Source organism: Prionailurus viverrinus, chromosome E2 (assembly GCF_022837055.1).
Source record: "Prionailurus viverrinus isolate Anna chromosome E2, UM_Priviv_1.0, whole genome shotgun sequence".
Lineage (NCBI taxonomy): Eukaryota > Metazoa > Chordata > Mammalia > Carnivora > Felidae > Prionailurus > Prionailurus viverrinus.
In genome coordinates this window covers 45,971,235-45,988,525 of record NC_062575.1, presented here as the reverse complement: position 1 = coordinate 45,988,525, position 17,291 = coordinate 45,971,235, and the positions used below count along the sequence as shown (strand labels likewise).

General features: G+C 41.4%; 1 protein-coding gene across 9 annotated transcripts in view; it reads left to right on the top strand.

Moving 5' to 3' along the window:
• ZNF793 (zinc finger protein 793) overlaps nucleotides 1-17,291 on the top strand; it is a 28,612-nt gene that overhangs the window by 2,795 nt on the left and 8,526 nt on the right. For 4 of the 9 annotated variants that reach the window (XM_047836907.1, XM_047836904.1, XM_047836906.1 and 1 more), the window contains exon 3: nucleotides 13,671-13,713. The exons of 1 other annotated variant lie outside the window; for it this stretch is intronic. In XM_047836907.1, the coding sequence (XP_047692863.1) occupies nucleotides 13,671-13,713 (43 nt within the window). Of the gene's footprint in view, nucleotides 1-8,992; nucleotides 9,103-13,670; nucleotides 13,714-17,291 lie in introns of all 9 variants that reach the window. 4 more of the 9 variants (XM_047836909.1, XM_047836908.1, XM_047836912.1 and 1 more) reach the window with 2 other exon arrangements.

Genomic DNA, 17,291 nt, shown 5'->3' with positions numbered 1-17,291 from the left:
AGGGAGAGGGGCAAAGGGGAAGAGAGAGAGAGGTGTGGGAGAGAGAGAATCTTAAGCAGGCTCAACTCTCAGCCCAGAGCCTGACCTGGGGCTGGATCCCATGACTCTGGGATCATGACCTAAGCCAAAGTCAGGAATCAGATGCCACCCAGGCGCCCCATCTTTTTTTTAAACGTTTTACTGAGATATAAGATACATACAGAAATATACATAAATATACAGCTCAATGAATTACCACAAAGGGAAAGCCCTGGGGTAATGTACTCAGGTCAGAAAACAATGTTGTAGCACCCTGAAAGCTTCCATAATACCCTTTCCCTGTTACACCCTGCCAAGGGGAAACCATTCTCCCAGCTTCTAACGTTACTGATTAATGTTATCTGTTTTGAACCCTAATTAGAACATTCAGGGCATCTGGGTGGCTCAGTCTGTTAAGCGTCCGACTCTTGGTTTCAGTTCAGGTCCTAATCTCAGGGTGGTGAGTTCAGGCCCCGCATTGGCATGGAGCCTACTTAAAAAAAAGAGGAGGGGGAACACTCATACCTGGGGGGTAGGAAGAAAGAGGCAGTATGTAGCTATGTGTGAAGGTTTTTTAAGTTTGAATACAAATTATTTCATTTTATTTGTACCACAGACATTTTTCCAGATAATTAAATACGCTTTTTTAAAACTTGAGGTATAACATACATACAGTGAAGTATGCTTATCCTAAGGGTATAGCTCGGTGAATTTCTACATTGAGGAAAATCATGTAAATTCAACCAAGATCAATATAGACATCATCTCTTGCACCCTGAAGCCTTTTGTATCAATCAGTACCCATTGCCACTGCTGGGTCTAATATCATGGATTAATTTTGCCTATTTTTGAGCTTGACTTAAATAGAATCATAGAAATAATCTGAAGGCAAAACATTCATACCATGGGAAGTTTTGTCCAAAACTCTGAAACCAAGGGACGCCTGGGTGGTTCAGTCCTACTTCAGCTCAGGTCATGATCTCGCAGTTCGTGCGTTCAAGCCCTGCGTTGGGCTGTATGCTGATAGCTCAGAGCCTGGAGCCTGCTTTGGATTCTGTGTCTCCGTCTCCCTCAGCCCTTCCCCCGCTCAAGCTCTGTCTCTCTCTCTCTCTCTCTCAAAATAAATAAAATATTTAAAAAAATTTTTTTAAATCTTTTATTTATTTTTACGACAGAGAGACAGAGCATGAGTGGGGATGGGGCAGAGAGAGAGGGAGACACAGAATGTGAAGCAGGCTCCAGGCTCTGAGCTGTCAGCACAGAGCCTGATGTGGGGCTCGAACTCACGAACTGTGAGATCATGACCTGGGCCAAAGTTGGATGCTCAACCGACTGAGCCACCCGGGCGCCCCTAAAATATTGTTTTAAAAATTAAAAAAATCAAAAACAAAACTCTTTGGTTTCTCATCTATAGCCCTGGCTTGGCCATTTGAGATTGCCTGTTTTCTGTTAAGTCTCTCTGGAAGCCAAAATTATGCACAGTGAAATGGACCCTATGGGTTTGGAGTAGATGTGAAATAAGGGTCCCATTAATGAAGTTAACAAGTTGAGGATGGCTCTTTGTAGATATTCGGAGGGGTCCAGAGCCCCCTGGTCAAAATCTCTTATTAGCCTTTGGAGACTGACCTTTGCTTGCAGAGACCTGAATAAGGTAGCTTGAAAGAGTCTCTTCAGGGGCTACCTGCCCTGAGGCTCAGCAAATATAGGATACTCTGCAAGGAGTCTTTTTCAGGGAACCTAGAAGATCTGATGGATTCATTCTGGGCAGAGGAGAAGCCTCTGTCCCTCCCATCCAACCTGACTTAACCTGGGAAAGCAGCTAACCTCCTTCTTTGACTCACAGGTGCCCCCATCTTGCTTACCTTTCCACAAACATAAGAGATTTTTGTTTTGTTTTTAAATAATTTTAGAGTTAAGAAAGTTGCAAGAATAGTACAGAAGTCTTATTACACCCTTCACCCAGATTCTGAATATTTTCCTATATGTGTAAATAATTTCATTTTCTTGCTATATATGTATATATATGTAGATTTTGATTTTTTTTTCTGAACCATTTGGTAGTTGCATACATGATGGTCCTTACCCCTATGTGTATTTCCTTATATGACCATAATATAATTATTGAAAACAGTGAAGTTAACATTGAAATAGTATTATTATTATTATTATTGTTATTATTATTATTATTATTATGGTGTTAGTATTATAATCTACAGATCTTATTTAGATTTTTTTAAGTTGTCCCAATAATGTCCTTTATAGCAATTCTTTTTTCTTGTTCAGGATTCAAATTCACGATTACATGTTGCATTTAGTTGTCATGTCTCTTTAGCCTATGTTAAAATTGGAATATTTTCTCAGTTGCTTTTTGCTTCTTTTGACCTTGACATTTTGAGGAGTACAGGCCAATTATTTTTATAAGGTGTTCTTCAATTTAAGTTTTTCTGATTCTTCTTCATGATTAAAATCATGTAGGGGCATCTGGGTGGCTCAGTTGGTTAAGTGTCCAACTCTTGACTTCAGCTCTGGTCATGATCTCATGGTTCGTGGGTTTGAACACTGCACTGGGCTCTGCACTGACCGTGTGGAGCCTGCTTGGGATTCTGTCTCTCTCTCCCTCTCTCTTTGCCCCTCACCTGCTCTCTCACGCTTTCTCTCTCTCTCTCTCTCTCTCAAAATAAACTTTAAAAAAATCATGTATATTTTTTAAAGATTTTCTTAATGTCTATTTTTGAGAGAGAGAGAGGGAGAGAGACAGAGCATAAGTAGGGAAGGGGCAGAGAGAGGAGAGACAGAATCCGAAGCAGCCTCCATCCAGGCTCTGAGCTGTCTGCACAGAGCCCAGCATGGGGCTAGAACTCACAAACCACAAGATCATGACTTGAAATGAAGTTGGCCACTTAACCAACTGAGCCACCCAGGCACCCCGAATCATGTATATTTCTGACAGGAATACCACAGAAATGATATTGTGTCCTCATTGTGCCATGTGTCATGAGAGGCATGATGTTGGTGTGTCGCATTGCTGGTAATGTTAACTTTGATCACTTGGTTAAGGTATGACCACCTCAGATATTTTGAGACCATGTTAAATGATCTCAAATTTTCATTCACTTAGTATTAGTATCTGTTAATGATTTTTTTTTTTTTTTTTTTTTTTTGAAAGAGAGAAAGAGAGTAGGGGAGGGACGGAGGGAGAAGGAGAGAGAATCTTAAGCAGTCTTCACAGCCAGCTCGGACCCCAACACGGAGCCCAGTGCCACAATGGTGAGATCATGACCTGAGCAGAAATCAAGAGATTGACACTTAACTGACTGAGCCACCCAGGTGCCCCTCCATTAGTGATTTTTGCCTGAATCAACTACTATTATTGTGGTTGTCATATGATAATTTTCTAATTGTACTGTTACTTCTACATATATTAGTTGAAGCTTTCCTTATTCCCCTATGTATTTATCGGTAAAAATATAATAGTGTGGCCTAGTTACATATAATAAAATATGAACTGTGCATCAGAAACTTGCAAAGCTGGTTGAAATGTTGAGTTATACCATGAGCCAGAGCTCCAGTCTTCTTAATCGCAAAGAAAACATCTTGGGAGATTGACTTCTTGTAGAGAAAGAGTTGTCAGCTCATGTGACAAAATGACCCACACAGACAGGAAACTGCTAGGGTCCCACTCTGGGCCAGGTAGATTTCCATCATGCTCCCACAATGAGGGATTGGGAGCTGGAGAAGGAAAAGAAACGTCCTGTCAGAAATATGATAGAATTGTCAAAACCTGATGAAATGATCCATATGTATTATAAAATCTAAGTCATGGTTTCATTTATTCTGTGACAGTAAATCTTACTGTATTTTTTAAAAATCAAGATTGAAAAGGTCAGATAAGATAATGGGGGATAGTGTCTTCAATTGATTTATACCAAACTGTGGATAGTTTTCTTTTTTTTTTTTTTTTTTTAATTTTTTTTTTGAGAGAGAGAAAGACCACAAGTGGGGGAGGAGCAGAGAGAGAGAGAGAGAGAGAGAGAGAGAGAGAGAGGGAGATACAGAATCAGAAGCAGGCACCAGGCTCCGAGGTGTCAGTACAGAGCCTGATGGAGGGATTGAACCCATGAACTGTAAGATCATGATCTGAGCTGAAGTCGGACACTTAACCGACTGAGCCACCCAGGTGCCCCTTTATTTTCTGTCTTAATTAAACATTTAATTGAGAGAGTTAGAAGGTATATATGAGAAGTAGAAGGAATCAATAACTGTAAAAGGGGAAATTAATGAGTTAAAGAAAAAAGGGGAAACTAATAAATCTAATTTTTAAAAAATTGATAATATAGATAAACCATTAGCAAACCTTATCAAATCAGGAGGAATGAACAGGTAAACAAATAGGAATGCAAAAAATAGAATAATCATATTATTAAAAAGTATTTTTGTAAAAACTAATATATTTCAAAGCTAGGATGCAGAACATTATTTTCTAGGACTATATGGCTGTATAAAACTTCAATACAAAGAGAAAGAAAACTAAAAGATCAATAGCTAAAGTTTCAAATATTCAGAAAGATGCCTGCACACCACTTCCTGCCATCCCCTATTTCTTTTTTTAGTGTTTATTTATTTTTGAGAGAGAGTGAGAGTGAGCAGAGGAGGGGCAGAGAGAGAGGGAGACAGAATCCCAAGTAGGCTCCAAGCTGTCAGCACAGAGCCCAATGCAGAGCTCAAACCCATGAACCATGAGATCATGACCTGAACTGAAACCAACAGTCGGACAATTGACTGAGCCACCCAGGGGCCCCATCATCCCCTATTGCTCAAAAAATAAACAAAAAACAAGTCAACTATCAGACTTGGATGGTCCAGTTGGAGATTTCTTATAGAGCCTTGAAGTCACTTCAAGTAGCATATAATTTTTCAAATAGTTAAACTCTCCAAGAGAATTTATAAAGGAGGGAAGCATTACCACCTCTTTTTATAAAGACATCATTGTTGCATTGATTACAAAAACTGGAAAAGGTGGCATTGCAAAAGAAAATCATAGACCAACTTTGTGACTATATATGCAAAATCCTAAAAAACAAAAATAGAATAAATTAACAATACATTTAAATAATAATGCATTCTGAGAGCAAAGAAATTCATCCTAAAGATGCAAGGTAAATTCGATGTTTAAAGGATTTGTTAATGAATTTTACCATATTAGTTAGTAAGTCAAAGGAAAAATACCATACAGTCCTGATAGATGCTAAAAAATGATAGATGATGATACATAGATGATAGATAATAAAAAAGAATTTGATAAAGTTCAACATTTGTTCTGGATTTCTTTAAATTTTTTTTCTTTTCATGTTTATTTTTGAGAGAGAGAGAAAGCGCCAGAGCACGAGTGGGGAGGGGCAGAGAGAGAGGGAGACACAGAATCCGATCTGAAGCAGGCTCCGATCTCCGAGCTGTCAGCACAGAGCTTGATGCAGGGCTTGAACCCACAAACCATGAGATCATGACCTGAGCTGAAGTTGGACACTCAACTGACTGAGCCATCCAGGTACCCCTGGATTTTTATTTTATTTTATTTTATTTTAATTTTATTATTATTTTTTCAACGTTTATTTATTTTTGGGACAGAGAGAGACAGAGCATGAACGGGCAAGGGGCAGAGAGAGAGGGAGACACAGAATCAGAAACAGGCTCCAGGCTCTGAGCCATCAGCCCAGAGCCCGACGCGGGGCTCGAACTCACGGACCGCGAGGTCGTGACCTGGCTGAAGTTGGACGCTTAACCGACTGCGCCACCCAGGCGCCCCTGGATTTTTTTTTTAAATAGTAAAGTAAGACTGTTTTGATATGTTTTAAACACAATAAGACCTTCTTTATGTCAAATTGAAAGTCAGTATCCAATTTCCTGGCATTCAAGTGAGCAGCCTGTCCCTAATGTAATTTTACCTTTTAGAGTATAGTGAATGCAGTAATCAAAGAGTGAGGGAAGAGGTATAACACATTTAGAAAAGAGAAAAAAAAAAACTGTTAAGTATTTGTGGATGAAATAATTACATACCTCCCCCCACCCCCCAACACACATACAAAGCTCAAGACGATTCATTCCAAACTATTACAGATATTAAGAAAGTTCAGTGGGGCACCTGGGTGGCTCAGTCGGTTGAGCATCCGACTTCAGCTCAGGTCATGATCTCGCAGTCCGTGAGTTCGAGCCCTGTGTCGAGCTCTATGCTGGCAGCTTAGAGCCTGGAGCCTGCTTCGGATTCTGTGTCTCCCTCTCTCTCTGTCCCTCCCCCACTCATGCTTGCTCTCTCCCTCTCTCTCTCTGTCTGCAAAAATAAACTTAAAAAAAAATATTAAAAAGAAATTCAGTAAGGTGGCTGTTTTAAAATGAGTATAGGAAAATAAATTGATGACTTTTCAGTTTCAGTTAGTAATTATGAGGATGAAAACATGCCATTTAGAATAGGAACCTGAAACAATTGGCTACCTAGCAATAAATATAAAAAGAGAATTGGAGTACCTACATGAAGCAAAGTATAAAGATGTTTTGAAATGTAAGGGAAGTCTTGATTAAATGGAGAAATCTTGATCTTGGATTGAAAGGCTCAACGGGGCGCCTGGGTGGCTCAGTCGGTGAAGCGTCCGACTTCAGCTCAGGTCACAATCTCACGGTCCGTGAGTTCGAGCCCCGCGTCGGGCTCTGGGCTGATGGCTCAGAGCCTGGAGCCTGCTTCTGATTCTGTGTCTCCCTCTCTCTCTGCCCCTCCCCCGTTCATGCTCTGTCTCTGTCTCAAAAATAAATAAACGTTAAAAAAAAAGGCTCAATATTTTTCAAAATTGTGTACATTTTCTTATATGAATGGGCAAATTTAAATTGTATGACATCAAGCAAAATCCAAGGAGAAATTTTTTTTTTTTTTTAGTGTAGTAGAATAATTCTACATTATATACTGAACATGATACATTTGAGAATAGCCGGGATATTTTTTTTAAGTAGGCTCCATGCCCAGTGTAGGGTTTGAACTCACAACTTTGAGATCAAGAGTCTCAAGCTCTCCTGACTAAGCCAGTCAGGCACCCTTAGCCAGGATATTTCTTTTTTTTGTTTGTTTGTGGTTTTTTTTTTCCATTTTATTTATTTTGAGAGAGAGAGAGAGAGAGAGAGAGAGAGAGAGCCCGAGCTGGGGGGAGGGGCAGAGGGAGAGAGAGGAAGAATCCCAGGCAGGCTCCATGCTGAGAGTGGAGCTTGATGCAGCACTGGATCACAGGACCCTGGGATCATGACCTGAGTCAAAGTCAAGAGTCAGACACTCAACTGAGCCACCCAGGTGCCCCAAGGATATTTCTGAAAAATAAGTAATGTGAGGCAGCCTACCAAAGTTTTAAAACATGTTATAGAACTTGAAGAGTATAAAGCTGTGACCTGAGAAGAGCTAGTTGAGGGAAAAGATACTGAGTTCACGAGAGATCTCTGATCTGATTTAAAATTGATGCCTGAGAGCATCCAAATGATGGTAAATATATAGTAAAACATGGCTTTTGAGTTCAAATGCTAGGGACTGGTGATACAGATGTGTGAGACAGATTCATGTAGGTAAGGAAGAGATGGTAGCCCTAAAGATGACTGCTGTGCTTCTGTTGGGGGACTGTAGGGGGAGCCACCTGCCCCCCTTCATTGACAATGCAGTGGGGAGACTGACTCCATGTTGGTACCACTTACCAAGATTGACTCTTTATCAAGAAAGACAGTGATTGACTTTGCCTTCCCCCAGTGTTGCTCAGTTTGGGGGAGAACTTGAGGCTGAGGGAGGAGGGGAACCTTGTTTTTCACATTTCCTTCCTTGGAGCATGTGGCACTGTGGCTTTGTCTGCTGTACTAGGGCTATGCAGACAAGCCCTTTAGTAGAAAAATGATCTGCCTTTTTTTTTTTAAAACATTTATTTATTTTTGAGAGACAGAGAGAGAGCACAAGTGGGGAGAGGCAGAGAGAAGAAACAGAATTCAAAGCAGGCTCCAGGCTCTGAGCTGTCAGCACAGAGCCCGATGCAGGGCTCGAGCCCGTGAACCACAAGATCATGACTTGAGCCAAAGTCAGACACTTAACTGACTGAGCCACCCAGGCGCCCCGAAAAATAATCTGCTTTTTAGTGAAAAACAAAATTTCTAAATAATTTTACCTTATTGTTGAAAGAAGTTAGAAAACAACGTCTCTTTAATTTCACCATGTGCACCCAATTACTGTTTCCTGCCCTTCTTATTTTAGTCTGTGTGATACTATGATTTGTAAGAAGAAATATATTTTTGGTCTTTCAGTGCATTTCTGGCACAGATCTTCTGAAACCCTTGGAATTTCCTAAGTGATAAGGATAAAAGTGTTAGTCATAATTCAGCCCCTTTCAACCATACCTGAATTTTGTATTAAATGAGGTAACTTATAGAAAGCCTCTACAGATGGGCTTTTAAAAATTATTTTTATTGGGGTGCGTGGGTGGCTCAGTTGGCTAAGTGTCCAACGTCTCGCAGTTCACGAGTTCAAGCCCTGCGTCGGGCTCTGTGCTGACAGCTCAGAGCCTGGAGCCTGCTTCAGATTCTGTGTCTTTCTCTCTCTCTCTGCCCCTCCTCCACTCACGTTCTGTCTCTCCCTTTCAAAAATAAATAAACATTAAAATAAAAATTATTTTTATCATTTATCATTCCTGTTTTCACAGATAAATAAACTGAGCCCCAGGCAGGTAAATTATTTGGCCTAGATTCCCCCCAGTCAGTTAGAGGAATTGCTTGGTTCAGTCTTCTGTCTGATGATTCCAAGGCTCACAGTCTTTCCAGAAGTTCCCCCTACCCCACACCCACAGCAGAGCCATCACTCAGCTATGTCTCCTGCATAGTCCTCCGCAGACTTCTTCCTCTTGAGCCTCAGAGAGTATTGAGGAGGGACTGGTGGATGACTCTTACCTTGAGGTCTGTTTATCTTCAGGTTACCTGAGTCCCCTGTACACCTGTGGGTCCCACCACTTCGCTGACAGCAGGGCTCCACAGGACCTTGGTCAAGTCTACAGAAGGCCCTGCCTGGGGCTACAGCTGAGGGTGAGTTACTGTTGAGAGATGGAGCTGTGAGGGAGTAGCAGGCCAGGTAGAAGATCCTCTGGATCCAGAGAGGGGATCTTGGGAAAAGAATCTCTTCTGAAGGAGGAACGTAGGGTCCGAGACCTCTTGCCAGAGCAAAGACTCCTAAGTAGCAGGAAATAGCATCATCCCTTAGCCAGAAGCTGAGCAAGACTCAACTTGGCATCATTGCTTCCAGAGACCCTCCATGGCTCAGGGTAGGGAAAGGGTTGGTTCCAAGATTCAGAGAGACCGAAGTGAAGGGGAAAGCAGGGAAGGTCAAGTGTGATAGGCGTGTTCTCTTAAGGGAAGGAGACCTCGGTCCAACATAGTGCATTCTGCCATCTTGTAGTATGGGATGTGGTCAACCCATTCCCTTACTCTTACTGGCACTTCCTGGACTCTAGGTTGCTCCCTTATCATTTTTGCCACCTTACCTGGCCTCTGGGAATGTGGGGAATTCACTCCATCCTGACAAGGGGCAGAAAAGTTCCTGGATTCTCAGAGTTCTGGTGGCAGCAGACCTACTATAGCTATAGATTTTTTTTTAATTAAACTCTACTTGGAAGATTTGCAGGAATATTACTGTCAGCTTTTATGTGTTCTTCATATAAGTTCACCTAGATAAATGTTTACAATCACATCCTCTCTTTCTCTAAATATAATGTTATAAATATATTTTTATGCTTTTTTTCTCAAGTTTTTCAGAGTAAGTTACAAACATGGTGCTCCTTTACCCCAAAGTACTTCAGTGTACATTTCCTAAGAATGAGAACATTTTCCTTATATAACTAGCAGTTTTCAAAATCAGGCAGTTAACACTCATTTGATACCATTATCCAATCCACAGTCCATATTCAGATGTGAACCAATAATGCCATTTCATGGCAACATTTCTTTTTTCATTCTAGAATCCAGTTTGGGATCACCTGCTACCTTTAGTTGACACATCCCTTTAGTCTCCTTTAATTGGGATCAGTTCCTCAGTCTTTGTCTTTCATAAAGTTTCAATATTTTTGAAGAGCATTGGTCAGCTATTTTGTATTAATGTCACTCAGTATGCTTTTGTCTGTTTCTTCGTGATTAGATTCAAGTATTCATTTTGGGCAGAATATCACGGAAGGGATGTTGTGCCCGTTACAGTGCATCATATCAGGGGGCACATGATGTTATGTCTCATCACTTGTTAATATCACAAGGTTAAGGTTAAGGTGATATCTGCCAGCTTTCTCCAAGGCAAAGTTGCTATTTTTTTTAAGTTCACTTCGTTCTTATTTTGAGAGAGAGAGTGAGCACAGGCCAGGGAGAGGCAGAGAGAGAGAGTGCGGGGAAGAGAGAGAATCCAAGCAGGCTCCGTGCTAAAAGCATGGAACATCAAACTCACAAACCGTGAGATCATGACCTGAGCCAAAATCAAGAGTCAGATACTTAACTGACTGAGCTACCCAGGCGCCCCCTCATTTTATAATTAATAAATATCTTGGGGGGGATATTTAGATACTATAGAAATACCCTATTTTTTCACCCAGCTTTTGCCAATGGTTTTTGCATCCATTGATGCTGCCATCTTATTTAAAAGTGAAGGAAGTGACTTTCCCAGGCCACAGAACACAGGCCTCCAGATACCCATTCGCTGACATGTTTGCCTCACCACCACTCAGCTGGAACCTTGAAGCCTTGGAGACCAGGCCAAAGCTGAGTAGCTCAGTTCAGGAGGGTGAGGGAGGGAGTATACTCTTTTAGAGGATTGAGTAGTTCTCCAAAGCTGGATTAACTGCCCCAGCTTGCTGGGCCTTAGGCCTTTCCTGCCAGCTCTGTCCCTAGTGGACGGTTCAGTTCTCTCAGAGAACCTTCTCCTGCTTTCAAAGCCCTCCTGTGGCTTCCCTCATGATGAAAAAAAGCAGTGGAATAATGATCTGTAAATAATGAAGTATGTACCTGTGTGTGTGTTTCAGTTACAGATTAAAATAAGAAACATCCTGCCACCCAAATCGAAACACTAACATTTTATTGTATTTCATACCAAAAGTTTTTCTACACATATATTTTTAAAATAATGGGATTTTTTTTTTAACTTGAGATGTGCATAGAGAACAGTGTGTAGCTTAATGAATCGTTCCACATGTGCACACTCATGTACCTACCACCCAGATCATAACAGGGAACATTTCCAGCACCCCAAAGGTTTCCCCCACCCCTCCCAAGCAGTGCCTAGTCAAAGCGGTGACATAGGTTAGGGCTGCCTGTTTCTGACCTTCATATAAATGAAATTCAAACAGTAGATCTTCCTTTTTTTTAAACTATTTTTTTGACTTACTGGTATAACTTGATTATTTTTTAAGCAAAGAAGTATCTATATTTTATTTAGCATTCAAGGAAATCACTTTTTTTATTCTAGAGACAGGAATCTAAGTAGTTAATCTTAGCATCATTAAGACAAATTCATTATTCTATCTTGTGAACAGGATGTTCCTGGAAATGTTCCATATCCTGATAATGTGGTGGTTATGTGGGTGAATACATTTGTCAAAACTCATTGAACTGTACAATTAAACCGGATTCATTTATTTTATGTAAATTATACCTCAGGAAAGAAAAAAATATTTCCAAAAGCATAATAAGCTCACTGCTCAGTCCTTCTATTACTGATAGGACAGCTAAATGCCTCTTTCACACTAACTGTGCTACATGACTTATGTTGTCTGACCTGTACAATATTTCAAAGCATTTTGATACAATTAAGAGAGAGTGGATATTTATTGTCTGCTAAAAGTAAATCATTAACTCATTTAGCACTATATGTTAAGAAGTTTTCCATGTATACCCTCATGTACCCACCACCTAGATTATGACAGAGAATGTTTCCAGCACTTTAAAATTATTTTCCTTTTTCAAAAGATGATTGATTTGTCAGATTAGTGAGAAAAGACTTCTGTAAAACAAAGCCAGGAGAACGTATTCATTTTGAAAGAATTTTTTCCCCTTGAAACTAGCACTCCTTCTCTCATGGTTAGAGCCTGTGAGGCTGGCTCCTCTGTCCCTTTGCCAGGACCCATCACTGAAGAAGTGTCTTTGCTTTCTGGCACTTAATATTACAGAGGTGCATTTTGTGTTCTTTGCTCCAGATGTGGACTCAGCCATTTCCCAAGGAGGTTTAGTTCCTTTTTGGTGAAATTAGTGGAAGAGATCAGAATCTGGGTACTAGCAGGTTTTTCTAGTTGGGATGACACACCTCAAGTTACTTCAGTGAGAACAGCCACAAAAGATATAATTTTTAAAATCAGGAGTTATCCCATTGATGATTTTAACATTAAACATTCAAGTACATCGTAAAATATTTATACTCTTAAACTATGATTTACCCTTTTTCTTTTGTAATTTAAGCCACGTAGTTATCTCTTTAATTAAACACCTTAATTAAAAATAACAATTGTTGGGGCGCCTGGGTGCCTTAGTTGGTTAAGCATCTGACTCTTGATCTTGGTTCAGGTCCTGATCTCACAGTTTGTGAGTTTGAGCCCCGCGTTGGGCTCTGCACTGACATGGAGCCTGCTTGGGATTCTGTCTCTCCTTCTCTCTGCCTCTTCCCCGCTTGCTCTCTTTCTCTGTCTCTCAAAATAAATAAATACAATTTTTTAAAAAGTAACAGTTGTTTGGGGCGTCTGGGTGGCTCAGTTGGTTGAGCGTCCGACTTCAGCTTAGGTCATCATCTCACGGTCCGTGAGGGCGAGCCCCGTGGTGGGCTCTGTGCTGACAGCTCAGAGCCTGGAGCCTGCTTCGGATTCTGTGTCTCCCTCTCTCTCTGACCCTCCCCTGTTCATGCTCTGTCTCTCTGTCTCAAAAATAAATAAACATTAAAAAAAAAAAAGTAAAAAAAAAAAAGTAACAGTTGTTTGTTCTCATTCGCTGAAAATTATTTTTTAACGACAACACTTAATAATATTCCATATTCCGGATGAATAACAAGGTTTAGCTTTTAGTAATCATTTGTGCCATAGTTTAAGTAACTATTAGTTTTACTAATGTTATGCAGTTATTTTATTTTGCTTTAAGTTCTTTGTAATAAGTTACAAAAGCCTTTTTTCAGTTTATACTTTAAAAAAATAATAACATTATTATAGAAAAAGCATCCTAAATATAGGATTTCATAAAAACTAGTAGGTGAACTAAGTGCAAACTTTAAAAGTAAATAAGAGGTAAAACCGAAGAATTTTGCCTTTAAGAGAAAACGTATTGTCCATGTGCAAAGGTGATCTTATTCAGAGCATGAATGTGGCTCCATGGAGCCAGGTATTTAAGTTTTAAGGATTTTCTTTTTAAATAAATTTTCACTTCTTACTTGGTAACAGCTTTTACTTCCTGGGGGGTCTGTTTTATGCATTCACATTCTGAATTGAATGGCCCTATATTTTTTCTTCTACCACAGTGATTTAAAGCATAGGTTTTTATACAAGATTTACATAGGGACTTTGCATGTTCCAGGATGGGCCTGGTCCCTCACAGCTCTGTTCTCTTTCTCCTCCTTCTCCCCCCAATCTCTGTCTTCACAGGATTCAAATCTTTTTCCAAGAACAGAAAATGATTGAGTACCAGGTAAGTGTGACATTTAAGTAACCTAGTTTCCCTTGGGAAACTGTACTAGAAAAAATATGTGCATTTCAAGCATATATACTTTGTCACAGATTGGGTTCTTAGAAAACAGACTTGGAGATGGAGGTTTGCACACATGAAGTTTAGTAGGGAGACTCTTGGAACACCTATAAAGAGTGAAGGAAGCAGGATTAGGCAGAGGGAGTTAAAGGGCACCAGCTGATCTTACAAGTTGCTTTGAAATTGGGATGGCCCTCCAACTCCAACTTTGTCCTGAATGGAGCCAAGGAGGCCTTTATATTCGGAAATCAACCAGTCATTGGTTTTCTGCCCCGTGGTGGGGGACTTAAGGTTGGGTGGGGTACCTCCCTTTGACCAAGTGCAGTTTGCAAAAGGTCTGAAGCCTGCAGTAGCCAGTCTTCTAGCAGCTGGGAGAAATACCGTGGTCCTTCAGGGGGATTCGGGTGGAAAACCACAGTTTTTCTCTCTACGTGTAGATACAATGGCAAGATACTTACACATACTGTCTACCCCCTTTTTTTCCAGTTAAAATATGCTAGAGGTTGTACATATTAGTACTTGGGACCACAATCTGTGTTGAGGTTGCAGGAAGTGTTTTTAAGTTTTTGTTTTTGTTTTTGTTTTTTTAATATTTATTTATTTTTGAGAGACAGAGTGAGACAAAGTGAGACTGGGGGAGGGGCAGAGAGAGAGGGAGACACAGGATTGGAAACAGGCTCCAGGCTCTGAGCTGTCAGCACAGAGCCTGACGCGGGGCTCGAACCCACAGACTGTGAGATCATGACCTGAGCCGAAGTCGGACGCTCAACAGACTGAGCCACTGGGCGCCCCTCTTTTTAAGTTTTTAAAATGTATTTTTTGAGAGAGTAAGCACATGCTCACGCACGAGTGGGGGAGGGGCAGAGAGAGAATCCCAAGGAGGCTCTGCATCGTCACTACAAACCTGGACATGGGGCTTGAACCCATGAACTATTAGATAATGACCTGAGCCAAAATCAAGAATCAGAAGCTCAACCAGCTGAGCCATCCAGGTGCCCCAGGGTTGCAGGAAGTTTTAACTCCTCTGTGCTTTGTGGCCCACATATGTAATGGAATAAAATGCTAAATTTCAGTTAGAGTAATTGAAAATACAAATATTATTTCTTTTCAGAGGGGGCAGGCAGGAAGCTTCCTCTACGTTTATGGAAGTCCTGATTTTGATCCAGGGTATCTGTAGCTTTGATCTAGACTGGGGAACAGATGAGCTCTCCAGTATTTAAATTACTGTCATTCCCTTAACTGTTTTTACGAGTTTGGCAGCAAACAGTTAAACATCTTATTCCCTAGCAAGTCTCAGTGTGAAGTGTTCCCAGCTCCCCCTACCTTCCTCACCATCTCTGGACTGTGAAGGCCCCTGTGTCCTGACAAGACCCCCTCAGCCCTGGAGTTCCTGCATTTCCACCTCTTTGGAGGCCTCCCTCCAGCAGGGATATTTGAAGACTCATCCTCTCCCCTTTCCCAGATCTTTTCCCTTGTCCCTACAACCACCGTCAGTGCCTCCAACCCTAGAAACCATCACCACTTCCAAACCAAAAAATCCTTGCCTTTCTCCCCTGGCCTCCTTCACCTCCTGTGGTGATTTCCTTCTCTTGGTGTTTCCATATCCTGCTTCTTGTTCTTTCTTTTTTTTTTAATTAATTTTTATTTTTTAGAGAGAGTGTGTGTGAGTGGAGGAGAGGGGCACAGAGAGAGAAAATCCTAAGCAGGCTCCACACTGAGCATGGAGCCCGACTCCCACGACCCTGGGATCAAGACCTGAGCCAAAATCAAGAGTCAACTGACTGAGCCACCCAGGCATCCCATGTTTCTTATTCTTTCTTGAGTCCAACATCCTTTCTTCCCACCTTACTAAAACTTTTCTGGCCAAGATCCCAGGTGACTTCACTGAGGTTGAAATCAGAAGATGCTTTTTTATTGTTCTGCTAAATTAGATCGCACCTTTTGCCCCCTTCTGTGTGGAAGGCAGCACCATATACTGGATAAGAGCACACACTTTGGAACCAGACTGCTGAATTTTAATCCCAGTTCTTACTATCTGTATGACCTTGCACAAGTCTCTGAACCTTTTTGTGCCCCAGTTTTCCACCTCGGGAAATGGTACCATCACACTGGGCAAACCAGGACCCTGAGATTTACCCTTGACTTCTCCCCACCTTCTCCCTCTCACACTCAATCACTAAGCCATGCTAATTTTACAACCTTAATGTTATGTCCTATGTTTGGTGAAAATGACATGGCCTTTTGGGTGCCAAATTACATCTATTTTGTTCTGTTCTATTCCATCCCATCCCATCTCATTCCCATTCCAATTAGCTCTGTTTGGGAAATATCAACCCAGAGCTGTCAACTGACCCAGGCTCCATGCTCTGTGATAAAAGCCTGATTGCTACTCTTCCTCCACCATGGTATGTCATTCTGGCATCAGAGAGGATATCTGGTTGTTACCCACTATGTACATGGCCTTGGTATGGGTCTTAGGGTCTCATGTACCAGCATCCATGGCTTCACCCTGGTTTTGGTCCTGCCTTCCAGCCCATCTGCTTGGGCCACTGCTCAGGTGCCACTGTAGGATCCCACATTTTTCAAAGAGATGTACTGCCACCTCCTGAGGTTGAGCTGATGCCTGTGACCCAAAGCCCCCACCAGAAATCACATTGTTAGACCATCTCATGTGGCCCAAAGCCCCCAGGTAAACAAAGGCAGTCTTATCACACAGAACATTCCAGGGGCTTAGAGATTAACTCCCAGGAGCTGAGTGCGAAGATCAGACCTCTCTTTGGGCCAGGTTCATTCTTTACAGTCAGTTGAAGATGTATCATAGTTAGTTTCCTTTACTCACAGGAATAGGGGATTACTTTTCCTTACACCAAACAGTTCTCCGATTCTCTGTGGATGCCAACTAGGTGTCCTACAATTTAATTCAACTCAGAGTTAGCACAGACCCTACAAGTTAGGGTCTCAGTCTCACAAGACTGCCCCCCCCCATGCTAATTGCATCCCAGGTTGTCACCTGAACTTCTGACCAACTAGCTGTAAATCAGGGGTTCCTGTGACCCCTTGCTTAGTTTTGATAATTTGCTATAGTGACTCACAGAACTCTGGGAAACACTTTATTTACTATTATAGGTTTATTATAAAGGTTACAAATGAAAAGCCAGATGAGAAGGTACAGAATGGTCCTGAGCATATGAGCTTCTGTCTGTGGAGTTTGGGGTGGTGCATCCTCCCAGATGTGTTCACCAACCTGGAAGCCCTCCAGGGTTTTCATGGGATTTCCATTTTGTAGGCATCACTGATTAAATCATGGGTTGGGGATCAGCTCAATCTCCAGTACCGCCCACCCACACCCACCCCCATCTAGAGGGGGTGGAAAAGGGGACTGAAAGTTATAACCCTCTAATCACATGGCTAGTTCCTGTGGCAGCCGGCCCCCATCTGTGTCATTAGCATAAACTGTGTATCCTTGACTGGGGCTTGTTATGAGTAACAAAAGATACTCCTATTATCCCTATTACTCAGGA